The sequence below is a fragment of the Mastomys coucha genome, unplaced genomic scaffold (assembly GCF_008632895.1).
Source record: "Mastomys coucha isolate ucsf_1 unplaced genomic scaffold, UCSF_Mcou_1 pScaffold21, whole genome shotgun sequence".
In the NCBI taxonomy this organism is placed as follows: domain Eukaryota; kingdom Metazoa; phylum Chordata; class Mammalia; order Rodentia; family Muridae; genus Mastomys; species Mastomys coucha.
In genome coordinates, this window is record NW_022196904.1 from 138,614,682 (window position 1) to 138,635,104 (window position 20,423).

Consider the following 20,423-nt stretch of genomic DNA (forward strand, 5'->3'; position numbering starts at 1 on the left):
CAAACCAAAAACAAACAAACAAAATAAATTCATTAACATGAATACAATGACAGATGGCACTTCTTATGAAAAGTAACTATATTTTCCTTTTGTGTGTTTTAATGGAGGGAGGGGTTGTTTGGTTGGTTGTTTTGAGACAGGTCTCTATACACAGTCCTGGCTAGGCCTATAACTCACTCTGAAGACCCCCAGCTCACAGAAATTTGCCTATCTCTGCCTCTCAGAGTGCTGGGTTTAAAAGCATGTGCCACCATGCCTGGCCAGTAACTGCATTTCCCAACATACTAAAATCCAGGTGAATTAGCTGACCTTTGCTATTTTTTAAGATTTAGTTTATATGTTTGTATATTCGGCACATTCATGCCTGGTGCCAGAGGTCAAAAAAAAAAAAAGGATCACCTGGACTGAGAGCTATGGTTGGTTTTGAGTACCATGTGGGTGTTGGGAATCAGGTCCTCTGCAAGAGCAACAAATGCTCTAAGCCATCTCTCTAACGATAACTAAATCAGAATGAAAGCTTCAATGTGAACAAACCCTGAAAAAATTACATTTTGAAATCAGCCAGGCATAGGACAAATGTATGACTTACATGAGGAATTTAGAATTAATAGGGAATAAAAGAAATATAGGGGTTACCAGAGCTGGAAGAGTTGGAGAAGGGAGTTACTATTAGTTAATTAGTGCAGACTCCATTTCAGATGATGAAAAAGTTCAGGAAACCATAGTAAGGCTTATTATATAACAATGTGATCTACTTTAATGGCACTGGACTAAATAAAAACAATTATCAAGCTGGGCAGTGGTGTCAGGAGGCACAGGCAGGCAGTTATCTGTGAGTTTGAGGCAAGCCTGATCTACTGAGTAAGTTCTAGGACAGCCAGGGATACACAAAGAAACTCTGTCTCAAAATAAACCAACCAAACAAAAATTATCAAAATAGGAGCTGGAGGGATGGCTCAACAGCTGAAAACACTGCCTGCTCTTCCAGAGAACTCAGGTTAGTTCTAGCACCTATGTTGTGACTCAAAACTGTCTTAAACTACAGCCTCAGAGGATCAGACACCCTCTTATGGACTGTATGGGGACCAGGCACACACATGGGTATTGACATTTATGCAGACAACCCCCACACATAAAATTTTAAAAAATTTAATTGTCGCCGGGCGGTGGTGGCGAGGCAGAGGCAGGCAGACTTCTGAGTTTGAGGCCATCCTGGTCTACAGAGTGAGTTCCAGGACAGCCAGAGATACACAGAGAAACCCTGTCTCGAAAAAGCAAAAAAAAAAAATTAATTATCAAAAGAAGTTTGTTATAATTTTTACCATAGTAAGAGTAGTACTGAAGCACAAGGTCATAAGAAAATTTCAGGACAGCATAACTGAGAAACAGTCTATAAAATAAATGACCAGTATTCTTTCAAAGAGTCACGGCTGGGGCAAGGAAGATGGCTTACAGTGTAAAGAGCTTACAGCTCGAGAGTGAAGAGCATAGTTCTGATCCCCAGGACTCACCCAAGTGTCACATCAATGTGGGAGCTCACCTGTAGTTTCAGTGCATGACAGACAGAGACAGAATCCCCAGAGCAAGCTGTCTAGCTTAGACATAAAGCCATGGTGGGAGCAAAAACAGGAGGAATCCTAAGCTAGGCACCCATGCCCAGTAAGAGACTGTGTTTTACAGAAGGTACACAGCTCCTGAAGAACACCACAAAGTTCACCTCTGGCCTCCACACTCACCCCAATACAACATGCACCTACATGACATACACATACATGCACCCCACAGATACACCCAAACCAAACCCTGTATGTATACATACAGTGAAAGAAGTTTAAATGAAATAAGGTCATTATAAGTAAACAGAAATAATTTATTTTTAATAAAAATATATTTCCTGAACTCCAACTGAATTTGCACCTCATGAGGGTACTTGATCTGGCTGGCATGCAATCAAAATCCACAGGCAAGGCTTGGTGCTATTCAAAATGCTTGCTTCTCTGACATGTACAAAGTCCTGCACCAAAAAGGCCCCAAGCCAAAACCTTTGCAGCAGCATAGAGGAGAGTACGGTGGGAACTGATCAGAACATGTGAAAGACAAAAAGACTAAGTTCTGCCTGTTCCGCAGAAGGGTGATTAATACTGGATCCTATAAATCAAATGGCTAGTAGGAGTTGAATGTTCCCATCACAGAGAAATGACAAATGTTTGAGTTGGACAACCAAAAATATCCTGAGCAGATCATTATATAATATATGTGCTAAAATACACTCTATCCTATAAATATGCAAATTATTTTGGAGGCAAGGCCTTGCTATGTAGCCTACTCTGTCCTCTATGGCCATCCTCTTACCTTAAACTCCCCCATACTACGATTATGGGTATGCACTACCACACCTCGCTAAATACACACATATTTGTGTTCAATGTCTTATATTTATCAGTCAAAATATTGATCTTTTTAAGGCTTTTTAAAGTTATTTTTGTGGTGAACACCTTGAGTTCCAGCACTTGGGAGGCAGAGGCAGGTGGATTTCTGAGTTTGAGGCCAAACTGGTCTACAGAGTGAGTTCCAGGACAGCTGGGACTACATAGAGAAACCTTGTCTCCAAAATATTTGTATGCATGCATGGAGCCTTTATGAGGGTAAGTGCACATGAGTGCAGGTGCCAGAGGAGACTAGAGGTGTGAGATCTCTGGACCTGTAGTTACATGTAGTTGTGAGCTACTCAACACAGATGCTAGGAACTGAATTTGGGTCCTTTGCAAGAGCAGTACGAGCTTACCCACTAAGTCATCATCTCTCCAACTTGTAAAAGTGTAAACACTTAAGGACTGGGAATGTGTAGTACTTGGCTAGCATATACAAAGGCCAGCACATAGACCCCTTCCCAGGAGGAACTGTGAAGGAGCTACGACTCAGTGATCGATACAGCAGTTATTTTTACATAGGAGGCTCTGAGCTCACATCCCCAGCACAATAACAACATCATCAAAAGACTCTGCTTCAATCCCCTGCCTAAGCCTCTTCCTATGTTGGGACTACAGGCCCAAGCTACCTCTGCAGGTAAAACAAGTCATTTTTTTATCAAGTATTATTCATTCACGCAAAATAACAATAAACCCAGTACCTGTTTACACAACCTACTCTCTTTAGGGAAACATCGTATTTTCCAAAACAACTGAGATTTGATTAAAAGTGTTGCCTTTAATATATCTGCCTTTTGTTTTTGTTTATTTGTTGGTTTGTTTTTTCGAGACAGGGTTTCTCTGTATAGCCCTGGCTTTTTCAAGTGCTGGGATTAAAGGTGTGTGCCACCACTGCCTGGCAATATATCTGCCTTAATGGCAGACAGGTGACTTTTTTTTTTTTTTTTTTTTTTTTTTTTTTTTGGTTTTTCGAGACAGGGTTTCTCTGTGTAGCCTGGCTGACCTGGAACTCACTCTGTAGACCAGGCTGTCCTCGAACTCAGAAATCCTCAAACTCAGAAATCCTCAAACTCAGAAATCCAGACAGGTGACTTCTTATATCTACCATGCACTCAGTGTTTAAAAATATTTTATGAAATATGCAAGGAAGTCTAATTTTATATAGACATGTAGATACAAAAAGAATTCAGCAGCCTTCCAAACACTAAAACTCAGAGTAGGAGCTTTTAAAGGCTAGTCACAGGCTATTAAGGTGGCCCAGCTGCTACAATGCTTGTCACTGGGTCTGACATCCTAAGCTCAATGCCTGAAGCCTCTGTAAATGGGGAAGGAGAGAACCAACTCCGGCAGGTTGTTCTGTATCCTGCATCCCCATCGCACCCTACCCCCCCACACACATGCACACACACTCATACAATGTAGAATCCAAAACTATTGATGAAACTTCTGTACACATCTAAGGTAAAAGTCATGTTATCCTGGACTTCTTTTACACACTGGTGATTTAGAAAACAGTCTTACACTAAATTGTGTAGAATTTCCAAATGCTAATAGTTAACAACAACAAAAATTCACATCAACTTTAGTGTCAATCTCATCAAAATAATCTGACAAATACAGCTTTTCCAAAATTCCTTTTTGTTCTGTATGAGGTGGGGTCTAAGTATGTATGTAGCCTTGCTTGGCTAGTCTGAAATATGCTTTGTAGATTAGCCTAGCCTCTACCCTGAGACCCATCTTTTTCCTTCTTTCTTTCTTTTTTCTTCTTTAAAGATTTGTCTTTGCCGAGTGGTGGTGGCGCACGCCTTTAATCCCAGCACTTGGGAGGCAGAGGCAGGCGGATTTCTGAGTTCAAGGCCAGCCTGGTCTACAGAGTGAGTTCCAGGACAGCCAGAGCTACACAGAGAAACCCTGTTTCAAGAAAAAAAACCTATAGTCAGGATGTAGTTGCACATACCTTTCATCCCAGCACTAGGGAGGCAGAGGTAGATGAATCTCTTTGCATTCAAGGTCAGCCTGGTGTACAGACTGACTCTAGAACAGCCAGGACTACACAGAGAAATCCTATTTCAAGGAACTTAAAAAAAAAAATCAAAACCTTTATTTTTATGTGTGTGTATGTGCATCCATGTGAATATATGGCACAAGTATGTAGGTACCATTGGAAGACAAGGAGCCTCTGGAGCTGGGAGATGTCCAATATGGCTGCCAGGAACCTAACTCAAGTTAGCTCCTCAGGAAGAGCAATAAGTGTCAGTAGCTGCTGCCTCTGCAGCACCCCCACTTTATTTTTTTTTCCAAAGGAGTAAGCTTTTATTTCCATGTTTCTCAAATTAAGCTCACTTTGGAGGGATTTGTTAAAGACACCAAAGTCCCGTGTCCTCATCTGACTCCTCTGATTCTTTTCTTGGTCCCAGTCTTGGCTGGGCTAGCCTAAGCTGCTGCTGCAAGGACAACACCATAACTGCAGATGGGTCAGACAATAAATAAGGAGTTGACCTTTTCAGCAAGTGGGAAGGGGTACTCAGTCTCCACAAAGCCAAGACCACTGATATCCACTGATGACACAGCAAGGCACTGAAGCCAACAGTCGGGTAACAATCTAGCACCCCAAATCTTAATTTCTGCTTGAAAACTTGACAAGCTCATTTTGTTCATTTCTTAAAAAAAAAAAAAAAAAACAAAAACCTTCCACTAAATTTTTGAGAATGGATAACCAGTTTGTATGTCAGTTATTATTTCAAGTTCAAATGACCCATGTAGCTGGTCTAGCTCCATCACACATGTACCTTTCTATCAGAAGACAACATACAACAGTAATGCTTTATGGATACTTTGCATTTAATCACCAAGAATATGAGAGATTATTATAACTGCTTGTTTTTCAGACAAGGACTTTCTATGTTTGGTTGAGTTGACTCAAAAATATGCTGAGGAGATTATATAGTATATAATATGTGCTAAAGTACACTACCTTATAAATATACCCTTCAATCATCATTTGGAGGCATGGTCTTGCTAGTCTGGCCTCTATGGCAGTCCCGTTGCCCTAACCACCCCCACGCTAGGACTGCAGGGCGCACTACCACAGCAGCTGATACATACACATTTGTCGTCAATGTTTTGTATTTATCCATTGAAATATACATACTTCAAAAGATTTTAGAAATCATTTAATTATATGTCTGTATAGCGATATATGCATATGAGTGTAGGAGCCAGACAAGGCCAGAAGTGCAGGATCCCTAGAGGCTGGAGCTATATTGCAGTTGGAAGTGAGCTGGCTGCCCTGGAACTCACTCTGTAGTTGAATCCAGGCTGGCCTCAAACTCAGAGATCCACCTGCCTCTGTCTCCTGAGTCCTGGGATTAAAGTTGAAGGTTCTGCTTCTGGAGTGCTGAGATTAAAGGAACATGCCATCATACCCAGCAAAGGGATCTTTATTACAGGCTCGCTAGCTGTCAGCTCCTCATCAGGCCACTCTCACATGCAGATGACTTTCCCTTCTGTGGAAAACATGTAACTGAGCCAAGACCTGGCCACTGGCAGGTTGGTGCGACCACTTGAACCCTTAGTGGTTTTCCCTGACATTGCTTTTACACCATCAGTGTGAATGGAGATAAAACTGTTCCAGGGTAATTTATGAGATTCAAAAAGTCAAAAGCCATTGGGTGAGGTAGCACATGCCTTTATTCCCAGCACCAGGGTGGTAGAGGCAGGTGGATCTCTGAGTTCAAGAACAGCCTGGTCTATATAGTGAGCCCCAGGTCTACAGAATAAGACCCTCCTCCCCCTTTGAATATGTAGCACTGCTGTGTGTACTGCTGAGTAAACATACAGGAGAGACTCCTCTGTGAGTGACATGGAGTACCCTGAGCCCTCTGTACATATGCTGTGTGTTAGGTAAAAGAAAAACTGCAAATACAGAGCTGTAGAGAGCTCAGCTAGAGGATGCAAGTTCTGTGCACAGCACCCAGGTAAGGTGGCTTACAACCATCTAAGATTCCAGCTCCAGGAGACTGAATGGCTCTAGCTTCAAGGATACCTGCACTCATGTGCATATACCCACACATACACATAATTCTAAAATAATCAAAATAAAATCTTTAAACTTCCGTAAACATGACATTAACGTGGTCTTTGTATATAAAACTAATTCTTACCGAATTCCAGTAATATCAGAAGCAGTGCTGCCCTGAGCGCTACTGACTTCACCCACTGTTCTAGGCAGTCTCTTAGTTACAGAGGTGCCTGTCCACTCAAAGCAAAGTGATCACTTATTCCATACCATACCATACCAGGCTTCAGGAACTTTTTGGTGGGAGGAGGTGATTCAAGATAAGGTTTCTCTGTGGCCCTGGCTATCTAGGAACTTGCTCTGTAGAACAGGCTGGCCTCCAATTCAGAGATCTACCTGCCTCTGCTTCCCAAGTACTGTGTTCAAAGGGATGCATTACACCCAGAACTTTTTCATCTCTTCTTTGAAAATCTGAAGAATTTGGCTTTTAAAGCTCATAGAATGCAGACTTACACTTCAATCTCTTACTTTAAACTCTGAAGGACTGATCATCTACCTTACCTGGCACCATAATACTATACTAAAATATTCTATCCCATAAAGCACACTATTAATGATTACAAGCTGAAAAGACTACTTCATTATCATTTTTCTTTATTGAAATTCTTTATTTGTTTATATTAAGCAAGGGTCCCATGTATCTCAGGCTGGACTCAAACTGACTCTTTGATCTGATAACTGTGAACTCCTGCCTCCACCTCCCAAGAGCTGAGATTATAGGCACAACCCACCACTATCTGGTCTACAGAATCAACAGTAGGACTTTGTGTGTGCTTAAAGCACTCTACCAGGTCAGTTACTTCCCCTGATCCTGGATATCTTTTCTCTCCCATTATTTTTACACAAGAGTTACATGGATAGGTTGAATCAGCAAGTTTTCTAATTTCATTTTTTAATTAATTAGTTAATTAATTTTCCAAAACAAGGTTTCTCTGTGTAGCCCTGGCTGTACTGGAACTCACTCTGTAGACCAGCTGGCCTTGAACTCAGAAATCCACCTGCCTCTGCCTCTGCCTCCCGAGGGCTGGGATTAAAGGCGTGCACCACCACTGCCCGGCTCAGGGACTTGTTTCTTAGAGCAGGGCTGGGCATGTGGCTCATGGTTACTGTGGGATCCTCAGTACCAAGAACAATAAAACAACAGACCTTTAACTATGCAGAAGTCAAAGCAATAGACAGAGGACAGGAGTGGGTGGGTCTGGGATTCAACAAAATCTCTTTCCTGGGCTAGTGAGATGGCTGAATGGAGAGAGGTGTTTGCCACCACAACTGACAACCTGAGTTAGATCTCCAGAAACATGGTGAAAGAAGAGAACTGGCTCTTCAAAGTTGTCCTCTGATCTACACAAGCACTGTAGCATGTATGCATGTACCCACACACATTAACTCTACAGTTGGAGAGATGGCTCAGTGGTTAAGAGCACTGAGTGGTCTTCCAGAGGACTCAGGTTCAATTCCCAATAGCTTATAACAATCTGTAACTCTAGTCCCAGGGGATTTAAAGCCTCTTCTGGCCTCTGAGGATAGCAGGCACACAAGTGGTGCAGTCACCCATGCAGACAAGCACCCATAAACATAAAATAAAATTACACACAGATATATACTCACAACAACAACAGAAGAGGTGGCGCAGCACATCTATAATCCTAACATAAAAGGCTGAGGCCAGAGGATCAAGGACAGCTTGGGGTACATAGCAAGACTAGCCTAAAAGGAAAAAAAGCCTTTCTTCAGAGAGGTAAACAGGAGAAGTGGGACAAGCAGAGAAAGCTTGAAATGACAGCAACATGGGTGAACAGGATAAATCAGAGTTCAAACCCAGCAAACAAGAAAACCAGTAAGAATGTGGCGAGCTGGCAGAGGGTGGAAAGAAGAGGAAATCCAGGGAAAAGCTGCTGCTGATCTCTGAAGCGATGTTGTTACCTTCCTTCCTGGCCAGGCTGCAGTGTAAAATATCTCAGCAACTCACTTTCTATTCTGACAGAGCATTCAGGCTCCAGAGACACTAAAAAACTGTTAAATAAGCTGGGCTGTGGTGGCACATGCCTTTAATCCCAGCACTTGGGAGGCAGAGGCAGGGGGATTTCTGAATTCGAGGCCAACCCGGTCTACAGAGTGAGTTCCAGGACAGCCAGAGCTACACAGAGAAACCCTGTCTCAAAAAAACAAAACAAAACAAAACACACACACACACACACACAAAAAAAATCCCTGATAAACAAGGAACCAATGTAGACCACAATCTCGGCCTAAGACTCCAAGTCCACACTCACAGGCTGCACCTCTTCATCCATCTGAAAGGGGAGGTAACAAAAAGGGTGCTCTGCTGAGGAAAAAGCAACTCTCAATTGCCTGCTAAGGTCCATGTGGTCTGTAAGAGAAACAACTTTCTCTAATAGCCAAAGGGTCAACACTCAGCACACAGAGAAAAGGACAGTGGTGAAGAACTGCCCTAGTAGAGGGGTTAGACCTTGAGTGTGGAGGAGTACATGCCCTCTAACATTGGGATCTCAATTCTAGTGTAACTTTGGGCTGGCCTTCCAGTCATTAATAAACCTGTTCATTTACTGACAATATTGACGACACAGAAATATAGATAGGCAGTCAATAGTAATTCTAATAATAATTAAAAAAACTATTATTGGAGCTTAAAAAAAAAAAGAGGGGGAGAAGAGGAAGAAAGAGCTGCAGGGCCTGGGGAATCACACAGGGTTTCTCTGTGTAGCCCAGGCTGCCCTGGAATTCACTGTGGAGTAGGGTGGCCTCCAACTCTACCTGCCTCTGCCTCCTAGGATTAAAAGTGTACACCACCACTGCCTGGCATGTTTCTCCCAATTCTAACTTTTGTTTTTGTTTTTTTAATTAGCTGTCTGAAAGAAATAAAGGGCTGCTGGACAGCTTCATATACGTTTTTAAAAAAGAGTTGCGCGCGCGCGCGCGTGTGTGTGTGTGTGTGTGTGTGTGTGTGTGTGTACACTAAAAGAGGCCAAAGATGGTGTCTAATCCCTTGGAACTGGAGTTACAAGTAGTCATGAACCACCTGATGCTAGGAACTGAACTCAGAAAGAAAAGAAAAAAAAACACACCTCTTTAACCAATGGCAGAGAAATTTTAGCATGCATCCCTTCTGCTCACTTAGAGCTGTGAGTTCCTCAGAGAAACACACTTAGTTGTTCAACTGGAATAGTAGTTACGACCCCCATACACCCTTCTAACAACTTTACATACACTTATGGCTTACAAACATCCCTACAAGATAGCTTTTTACGTTGGGTTTTTTTTTTTTTTTGAGACAGGATCTTGCTATATAGCCCAAGATGGCTTTTAACTTGCAATCTTACTGCCTCTGCCTTCCAAGAGCTACACCATAGGAGCTAAGATAGGTCCCTGTCATTACTCCACTTTACAAAGATGAGTGGCTGGGCAGAAGAGTGAAAGACACTGAGGACACAGTAGAGGCTGACCATGATTGCAGGGGATTCAGCCCCAAACCTGCTCATAATTATGGCAGGACCATTTAGTGAATCTCAAAACATACTAGGATCTCTTAATTCTACTAGAAGCTCACCTCAATGCTATGCTACACCAGACAGGCCAAAAGAGTATACTTCCTATGACTAAAGAATCCATCATTTTGAACATCTGTGGAGGGTTGGAATGTAGGTCAGAGGGCTTGCCTAATATGCAGGAGGCCCTGGGTTCAATCCCTAGGAAGGAAAAGAAGAGGGGAAAAAAGGGAGAGAGAAGAAGCAAAGAAAAGAGAAAGCAAGAGCACTCACTATTAAGCAACAACCCACAAGTGACCCCAAACACTACATGACAATGGAGGTGAAGTGGGAAGAGAAGGTATAAAGAAAAGGTACAGAAGGTGGGAGGAGGAGTGCACCCTGCATCTGGAATATCAGTAATAGAACTCTGGGCAAGCCCAGCACTGGTGGTCCACACCTTTAATCCCAGCACTTGGGAGGCAGAGGCAGGTGGATTTCTGAGTTCGAGGCCAGCCTGGTCTACAGAGTGAGTTCCAGGACAACCAGGGCTACACAGAGAAACCCTGTCTCGAAAAACCAAAAAAGAACTCTGGGCAAACAATTGTCAGGACAAGCAGGTCAGTACAGTGTAACAGAAGCAGCCCACCCTAGGCTAGGGCTGTCTACTTCAGAACTACTTGTAACTTTGAGTTAAGTAGCTTAAATCAAATTACCAAGCTTCCACACATTGGATTTTTCTGCTTTTGAGGAGACTGGGAAAACATTCCTGCTCCACCCTCCCTGCCCCCCCAGTACTGGCTACTGAGTCTTAGAACCTGGTTCAGTCTACTCCCTGAGAAAGATTTCCTATAACATTCAAACAACTGATAATTCTAAGAAGGCAAATTATGGCTAAGTGCCTTTATGTTTTAAAGACCAAAAGCTGTATCCCTTTAATCCTCCTGGAAGCCTGGGGCAGTTGCATCCATCACACAGCACACACTAAAAGGGTCTGAGGTCACTGAGTTTGTCTACATCACAGGAGCCAGGACTCAGGATTCCCAATTCTCTTCCACACTCCAAAAGAGGAACCAACCACAGACCCCAAACCCTTCCTTCTGGATGGTCTGACCTTTTGACAAATGAGTGGGACGGAGGCCCAAGAAAAGAAACTGTACCTTAGAGCTTCCAAGGAAAGTACATAAAACAGATGAGCTGATTTGAGGATCAGCATGGGGCGCAGAAAAAGCCTACTTTCAGAAGAGGTGGTCCGATTCCCATACTCATATTCATTTGAGTCCTTGCAGAGGGTGGGAGGTTGTTTACAAGAGGTCATACAAATTCAGCAGCTCCCTTCAGTCTACAGGAGGCTGACCTCTATGTTGCCAATTTCCCAGAGAGGACAAGGGAAGATAGGCTGGCCCTGTGCAAAACCAGCTTGACTGGTTCTACTGTACAGCCCAGAGCCTGCTCCACCTACCTCACATGGAGAGAGGAAAAAAAAAGGCCAAAAGGGTGGCTAGGAGCAGTCACTCTCTCCTCTCTTTCTCTATGTCTACCTCACCTAGCTGCCCCCAAGGACCCCAAGTCAGTATGAGCATCCAACTCCACCTGTCCCACCAAAACCTGTGCCTTGGTTTCACAAGCCTAAATTTAATGATTCTGTATACCACCCTGGTAATGAGAATATCTCAAAGTAGAAGTGAGTACAAACCCAAAGACAAGACACCTGTGGAAAGAACCTACAAACAGCATGCCAGACAAAGACATACAGATCAAGGGATACACACCCCAAAGGAGGAGGTAGGGCACTGAGCAGAGCAAGAAACAGGGGAGCCCTCTCTTTTAGAGAAAACCAAGAGGCCAGATTCTCTTGATATTGTTTCTAAATTGGTGGTCTCATCCTAATCTAAGAGCAGTAGTAGGGGGGCTGGAGAGATGGCTCAGAGGGTAAGAGCACACACTGCTTTTCCAGAGAACATGGGTTAACTCTCATCATGGCTGCCTGTGGTAGTGCATAGTTCATGGTAGCACATGCCTTTAATCCCAGCACTCCGGAAGCAGAGCCAGAGTTACATACAAACAAGCAAGCAAGCAAGGGGGTTGGGGGGGCAGAAAAGATGGCTCAGAGGTTAAGACCACTAGCTGCTCTTTCAGAGAACCTAGAACCCAATGCCCTCTTCTGCCCTTTTCAGGTACCAGGCTTACAGGTGGTACACAAATACACAGGCAGACACATACACATTAAATAGTAAGAAAAAATTTAAAGTCCCCATCAGAAAAAAGACCTTATTAAAATATTAATAATTTTGGTTTTCCTTGGTTGGAAACAGGGTCTCTCTATGTAGTCTTGGCTGTCCTAGAACTTGCTATGTAGACCAGGCTGGCCTCAAACTCACAAAGAGTTTGCCTCCACTGGGATTGAAGGTGTGTGCTACCCTGCCTAGATATAATAACAATTTTTTAAATTAAAAAAATAAAAGAACAGCTGAGGCAGGAGGATCTCTATGAATTTGAAGCCAGCCTGTTCTACAGAGTGAGTTCCAGGACAGCCAGGACTACACAGAGAAACCCTGTCTCGGAAAAACAACAACAACAAAACCCGAACAAACAAGTAAATAACAATGGTATTCAGTGGCTTATCCCAAAAAGTTGTGATGGGAGCAGTGACACTCTGCTAAGTTAAGCAGGGATAGCCTGCAGCCTCCAGTGCCAGCATGGGGAAAGGGTGAGTTCCTCCCTCAGGAGGTGTGTAAAGGCTTATTCTTCCTTGTGCTGAGACAGAAGGGGAAAGCACGCAGCTAACACTTCAGTGACTCACGCTCATGTTTGATGAAGGCTGGGAGAAAGCCTGGAGAACCGAAGCTTCAAGTGCAAAACGACAACTATTGGAATCTCCCATCAAGAGAAGGAAACTCAGTCACCTATCCTGTTTGCCATCTTGCTGAGATTCAAGGAAGGGGCCAGGTTGAAACACCTCTCTTTCCACATGACTCCGAGTTTCTCCTTTGTTAGGAAAGCATCAAACCTGGCAGCAGCAACACAGATAGAAGGGAACACAGCAAGCCCTCCACACATACCCCTCAGCACAGAGGCCAGGCAGCTGGGCCCCGAATTTAACCAAGCAGAGGGAAGCAGCTGAGCCTGGGCCTGGGTACAGCAGGAACCTTGATCTGGCAGCCTAAGGAAAGGAAGGTGATCAGGCAGCCTCCAGGCCCTTTCCATCTGCTGAAGTTACCACACCCCAACCCATTAATGGGTTTCAAAGTGCTGCTGGGGGGAGTCCATTTAGCACAGGCACTATCATGGGGCCAAAGGTGGTACCAGCCCCCAACCCACTTGTCAATAATGCGCCACAGTCTGAAGCCTGACTGCATTCTAAGCATAAAATATTCATTCAAGTCAACGTAATACATATGTAGAGCCACTGTAGAAGCTCCTGAGAGAAGAGAAATGCCAGTTAGGTAGCTAAGTGCTCCATGAGAAAACAGTTCATGAAGGCCTGGGGCTAGTCCTAGTCAAATGCCCTCAGAGAATCTGGTTATTCTTCCAAAAGGAGACAATCTAGCCAGAGAAATGCTGACTCCTGAGAGATCTCACCGTACAAACCTCTCAAACAAACCTCTCAGGCAAACAAGGTTTTCCACCTCTTTTTACCTCATAAGTATCAACTAGGCCAAGACATATATGCCCAAGATTCTCAGCCCAAGCTATGGTCACAGTATAAAAGATGCAGCTATCCCTATGCAAACTTGATTTCAATCCAAAGCAGACTAACTTCCAACCTCTTACTTGTACCATCTGTTTAGTTCCTCAAATCCTCAGAATGGAGAAGCATTATTATAATTCACTGTACAATTACTTTTAAGGTCAAAGAGTACAGTGTTAACTGTCACGTTTCAGAGAGACATTACTCTAACAAGCCTCATATAGACTCTCAGGCCCAGCAGATGAAACTGTGAGGTCTAACATTCACTCACATCTATACCCTGAAGACAAGAGCCCCACCTCATCATCAAGAGTTAAATCACAGAATCCCACATCATCAAAAATGAAGTATTCAAACCAGTGCTGACCAAAAGGAAACTGGAATCTTACAATGTGTTTATGGAATGGCTTAATTCTTCCACCAAACCCATTCTCACATTCACCTTAATGGAAAGCAAACCGTCAGCGTGTGCATGTTGGGCAAACGCTACACCACTAAATTATATCTACAGTCATTTTACTTTGGATCTTGAGAGACAGAGTCTCACTAAGTTGCTAGCCTTGAATTTATCCTGTAGCTCAGACAGAACTTGGACCTAAGCCTGCCTCAGCACCAGTGTACGCAGAGTTCTGAAACCACACAACTGCTGGGTATGAGGCTTTCTGGTGCTGCCATTATCACCACCACCACCACCACCACCACCACCACCACCACCACCACCACCACCACCACATTTATTTAGTGTGTGTGAGAGAGAGCCAGAGAACAGGAGAGAGCAAGAGAGCGAGAGAGAGAATGAGAACGAGCATGTGTACATGTAAGTATCTTGCCAGGGTGAGGTTCGGCTCTTCCACCAAGTATGTGAATCTCAGGTCATCAGGCTTGCTGGCAAGTGCCCTTACCCACTAAGCCATTTTGTCAGCCCTCAGCAGTTTATTTTTATAGGATTCTATAACTTAGATGTGCCCTCTTCATCAATCTTCCAGACTCCTCTTTGAGAATATTGTCTGCCACCCACTCCCTAAAAGGGTTGGGGCAGAACTGTCATTTGACTGATAGTAGCAAAAGGCTTCTTTTTTTTGTGTGTGTGTGTGTGTAGCCCTGGCTGTGGCTGTCCTAGAACTCACTCTGTAGACCAGGCTGGCCTCAAACTCAGAAATCCTCCTGCCTCTGCCTCCCAAGTGCTGGGATTAAAGGTGTGTGCCACCACTGCCTGGCTAAGGCTCCTGTTTTCTGTCAGATACTGTTTCCAGGATCTGAAGCTATGTGTCCCTTCCCCCAGAAGTTAGGGAAAGCTCTAGCCTGGGGCAGGTGAACTCTGGAAGTTGTACCCTTCTCCACACTTGACTATTAAGGCTGCTGCTGGCTGGAAGACAAACAGTCATCTTGCTGATTGCTTTCAAGGCTGCCAAGCCTCCAGGCCAGCAGAGCCATTTGGAAGAGCAGCTCACAGAAAGCTCAGCTCACAGACTTAAGAAACCCCAAAACCACTAGCCCCAGGTCAGAACACTGCAGAAGGAAGCCATCTCCAGTGAAAATGCACATCTGAAATCAGGTGTCACTAAAATTATCTTCAAGACAGAGCTTGGCTTTCTTTTATCTACTTTCACTGTTAGAAGCAGAGTTGACAGCAAACGGGCAATCTTCTGCAACATAAGGTTTATTTTTATGCTTCAACATGTTGTGTGTGTGTTTCAGAAGTGATCAAAGAGATCCTAGAAACAGCTTATCAGCCACAATTTTAAAGAAAGAGGGAGAAAAGGCAAAGAAGAGACTGGGAATGTCCACAGAAGTTTGCTTACTTACTTTCTGGTAAAACCAGTTTAAATAATTTAAATCTAAATAAGGTGACAGTGGAGTGGGACCTGCCCAGCCAAAGTCTTCGCTTTTTATTTCCTACCACTGAGGTGATTGAAGTGACTGAGGAGAAGGTTTCAGTCTCCACCTGGTACCCGGGTCTACTCTGAAGAAGGTGGGTGTTGAGGGGCTGGCTCTTGTTTTTTGTTTTTATTTCTAAAGCATTCAGGGTTGAGCTGGGGCGCATAACATGTCTATCAAGAGCAAGGCTCTTCAGCAGCACGAGAAACAAAGAGAAACAGCGAGGCACCTGTAAGGGTGCATCTAGCTTTTCCAAGTCCAAGTTTTTTCGGTGAAGGCAGCAGAACATGAAGTTGATAGTGCGAATAGAGAATTAGGAACTAACTGCATGCAGCTCAGTTCATGAAGAAAAGAAAGAGAGCCCAAGCGGAGCAGAATGACAAGGCAGCCTCTGATCTGGACTAAGTTATCACAGAGCAGCTCACGTGCCAAACTGGCCACTGATTACCACTCTCCTGAAATCAGTGTACATGCGCTGAACCTCAACTCCATGACCCAACACTGTGTGAAGCACATCTGAGCACACAGAACAGAAGAGCAAGCAGACTACTAATGCATTACACAGAGTAAACAGCCAAAGAAAGCACACTGAAGCCACCCTCTCACTGAGGCCCTTGCTCTGCCCAACACAATGCCCCCACAGCCTTTCTGGGGAACAGGCAGGTCAACCACTCCCCAAATGCCTGAAGGTGCCAGTCAGTCATAATCAAGTCTGGGAAAGTTCTCCAGTTAATCGTCGAGGTCTAGCTACTGAGAGAAAGGTAGGAGGAAAGGGGTGCACAGAACAACCTCAAAAGAGCCCGGACAAAGTGTTTCCCAGGAGAGACAAAGCTAGCACTTAAGGGACTGTGCAACACAGATCACGCTCCTCAATTTCAGAAGATCTCTGTCCCAGGTAGGACTAGCTGCCAGACCCGGGCGTGAAATCAATCAACCATCCCTCCCTCTCAACCCCTTGCTCTGCCCCAACAGCACACAGTTCATATGCATTATGGGTCCATCATGACAGAAAACTCTTGTCCCCATGCCTCTTTAGTTCCAAAGTGCCCAGGTACAGACAGCAGCAAGAGAATAACAAAGCAGAAAGAAAGTACAGGAAAGGAAAAAGAGATAAAGAGCCCTTCTCAAAGAAGGAAGTTGATGTTAAGCAAATACAGCAGCAATGCTAGCCTACCTGGCTACAAAGAAAACAGGGAATAAGAGGGAAACACAAAGGTGCTGATGAGTAAAGTATGCTCCTTTCCAACACGTTTGTGTTTAGTAAAATTCACCTAGAAACGTGACAGGCAAGGGACTGTCCAAAAGCGGGCAGCAAGGGACACTAGAGACAGTGAAACAAAGGAGAGAAGTGTAAAGTGGGTATCTTGGCTCAGAGGATGACACTGAAAAGGCAAAAGCTTGGGTGACAAAAAGCAGTGATTGCCAAGATGAAAAAGGGAGAGAGCACAGGGCCCAGCAGCTAACCAGTAGCATAAGCACCTAGCATACACCCAGGGAATGGTAAAAGCTAGCCAACAGAAAGGGAATGGACAGAGCATACACGGTGTAAACAGACAGTGAGTGAGGGGAGGAGGAGACCCATTAGGGCAGGAAAGACAGCATTGATTACGGAGGCATAGTAAGAAAGATGGGGGAAGGTTGAGCAATAGGAAGTAGCAAACGAGGAAGATACTATGATACTGTGAGAAGTGACAAACACCAGTTTGGAAAGACTGTATCCGAATATGTGTTGAAGTGTAAGTAGGCAGTAAAGCAGGGACTGATGCAGCTGATGCAGCCGGCAAAAGACTGAGCAACAGGTTATGTTAATACAGCCAGGCTAAAACACTGACTTTCCCACGGTAGAGGGAGAGCTCAGGGATAATCTGGAAGAGTATTCAGACAAGAGGGCCAGGGACTTAAAAGCCAAACCCCAGGGGGAAGAGAACAGGAGTGATCCAAGGACTCTGAAGGGAGCGGTGACTGGAAACCCAAAGGCAACCTGTGGGAAAACTATGCGCATGACAGCTGTATGGGAAACACGGAAGCAACACACGCCAGTGCCAGGAGCCTGGGAGCTCCTGCCGAAAAGAAGGGAAAGTGATGAGCAAAGAGTAGGCGAACGATTTGGAAAGGTGACGAGGGTGGAGCTGGTGGGTTGCAAGCAACAGGGAGAGCCCAATTTGGAACGGGAAAGGAGGATAGAAAAAGCTGGGGAAGTGAAAAGGGATAGGGACCGAGAACACACTCCGAGGCACGGACTCTTGAGGGAGAAAACCGAGGACTGTGAGAGCCTGTGCGGGTAGAGGGGGTACAAAGCTAGAAAGATGCAGAAAGAGGTGGGCAAAAATCCGCGGCAAATCGAGGGGTGTTATTCGAGGAGCAGGAAGGTGGCTGCTTTAAGCGTGGGTGGAGGAAGACCAGAAAGGCCCCTGAGAGAAAAGGGAAGAGAAGGGGAAGCTGGGGAGATAGCACGGAAGAGCGCGGGAGGGCCGTGAGAGGCGAGGGGCGGTTTGGCAGAGATACAAGTGTGCAGCTCAGTCAGGACAAGGTGGGTCCCAGGTCAGGATTCGGAAGAGGGATGTGCAGGGCTGGAACCCAGGGCCAGATGACAGCCTAGGCTTGCAGAAGAAAGCAGGAGCACGAGGAGAGCAGAGGGAGGGAGCCTCCGTAAGGTGCAGGGGCCCAGTCACAGAATTAGGGGAGCCCTGAGGGCTCCTTACCTGCTCCGTGTCCCTTTCGTTCAGCGTGGGTAGGGGGGTCCGAGCGCTGGACATGGCGCCGGTATCTCAGGGGAGGGAACGGAGAAGCTTGGAGGAAGGTAGGGAAGGGAAGGCTAGGAGCCCGGCCGGGCGGGGCTTCTCACAGCAGGAGCACCCGCTGCATGGGCCCCGGCCGGGGGTGCGGGGAGGCCGGGCGATGGCTCACGCCAGCCCGGTGATGCGCCGCTCGGGCTAGGCCTCGCCGGCTCCGAGCGGCTCCGGACCGCACCCCCCCGACCCCCGGCTGGGTTGTGCCGCCTTTCGGCCGGGCCGCGCCGCTCCGCCTACTCTCAACCGCCGCAGCCGGCCGCCTGCCTCGCTCCTCCCCTGCCCTCAGCCGCACTGCTCCGCGCCCGACACACAGGCAGCCGCCGCCGGACCTGCTGCTCCCAACATGGCCGCCACCACCGCCAGCCCTCGGCTCTTTCCGCCGGCAAGAGCCGGAAACATCCGAAACAACTAGGAACGGGAGGGGGAAGAGCCTTTTCCTCTCGGCCCAGACTATGGGTGAATTCCGGAAACTACCGAAGAAGGTAATCCCCGGGGACGCGCGCACCTCCTAGATCCCGAAGACCAAGGTTCGGCTCTGTTTACGGAAATCCACGAAGAGACTCCCCGCACCTCCAGAGCCAACCAGCAGCCACGCCTACCGGCCTTTCTCCGCCCACTTGAAGCAGGCTTTCGGCAGTTTCCGGAAACAGCCGAAGAGGCTCCGCGTGTGCTAAACCGGCCACGCCCCCGTTCCGTCGCTCAGCCGAGAGCTGTAGTCAGCCATTTCCGGCAACACCCGAGAGCTGCCGAGGTTGAGAGTCTATCTCTTCGTTTCTTTCCGTCAGTTTTCGTTTATTTTTAAACCTTGAACAGGCGTGGATCACCTGTACCTGTTGTTTGACTTAGAAAATACAGCTACTAGCTGTTCCTACAACTGGTGTCCTTTGAGCCTAACGTCAGCTTCCCATCCACATGTTTGTCTGTTAGCTCATAAAACCCACCATAAAAGTGATAACTCAACCTTTCTATCAACATGTGAGTCAACTGCCAAATGTAGTGTCACCCTATTGCCCGTCTCCTGCTTGGCACACCCGCCCATCTTCCGACTATCTTGGCTTCTAGATATCCATCCATCAGCCTCATGTTGAGTGAGTCCCCTCATTCCTCCGTAAAGCCTGGGACAGGCACCGGGTCAGACAGGCAACGTCAGCATCCAACTTAACAGTGGATAGGCACGCACCTTTAGGATACAGCTCAATATTGAGAAAAATGCTTGTGAGATCTTGAGGGCGTGGGATCACATAACAAAGGCCGGCAAAATAATTCAGTTTGATCCTTTGGGACCCACATAGTAAAAGGAGAGAACCAAGTCTAAAACGTTGTTCCATGAGCATGCTACCCTATACACTAAATAAAAATGTAATTAAAATAGATTTTTTACAAGTTGGAGAGATGGTTCAGAAATAAGAGGAAGGACTTGTTGCTCTCCCAGAGGACCAAAGGTTTAGTCCCCAGCACCCATATAGTGGTTAACAACTGCCTAACTTGCCAGGCAGTGGAGGTGCATGCCTTAATCCCAGCACTTGGGAGGCAGAGGCAGGTGGATTTCTGAGTTCGAGGCCAGCCTGGTCTACAGAGTGAGTTCCAGGACAGCCAGGACTACACAAAAAAAACCCTGTCTTGAAAACAAAAACAAAAAACAAAAAAACCCAACTGTCTAACTAGTTCTAGGAGGTTTGACACCTTCTTCTGGCTTCCACTAGGTTGCACAGACCTACATACAGGCTAAACACTCATACACAAAAATTAAATAAATAAATATTACATAATGGGCTGGAATGTTGGCTCATTAAGAGCATTTACTGTTTTCCAGAGAACCTGGCCAGGTTCCAGCATCCACATCAGGTGGCCCACTACCCCTGTAACTTCATTTCCAAAGGAACTGATGCCCTCTGGCCTCTACCAGCACCCCCATGCAAGTGATACACATAAACCCATAAAAGCACAAACATATACACATACGAATAAATATATCTTTAAATTATACATAACATTTCCTTTTTGCTGTTGGTTGATTCTATGACAAAGTTTCCCTCTGTAGCCCAGACTGGCCAAGAACTCCTGGAGCTG

General features: G+C 45.5%; 1 protein-coding gene across 6 annotated transcripts in view; it reads right to left on the minus strand.

Annotated features, from left to right (window-relative positions):
• The window catches only part of Mark2 (microtubule affinity regulating kinase 2), a 64,973-nt gene extending 46,021 nt beyond the window's left edge, over nucleotides 1-18,952 (minus strand). For 3 of the 6 annotated variants that reach the window (XM_031389540.1, XM_031389539.1, XM_031389535.1), the window contains exon 1: nucleotides 18,264-18,952. In XM_031389540.1, coding sequence (XP_031245400.1) covers nucleotides 18,264-18,317 — 54 coding nt within the window. In that variant the 5' untranslated portion in view covers nucleotides 18,318-18,952. The remainder of the gene's footprint in view (nucleotides 1-18,263) is intronic. The other 3 variants (XM_031389530.1, XM_031389524.1, XM_031389541.1) reach the window with 3 other exon arrangements.
• Between the last annotated feature and the right edge of the window lie 1,471 nt (nucleotides 18,953-20,423).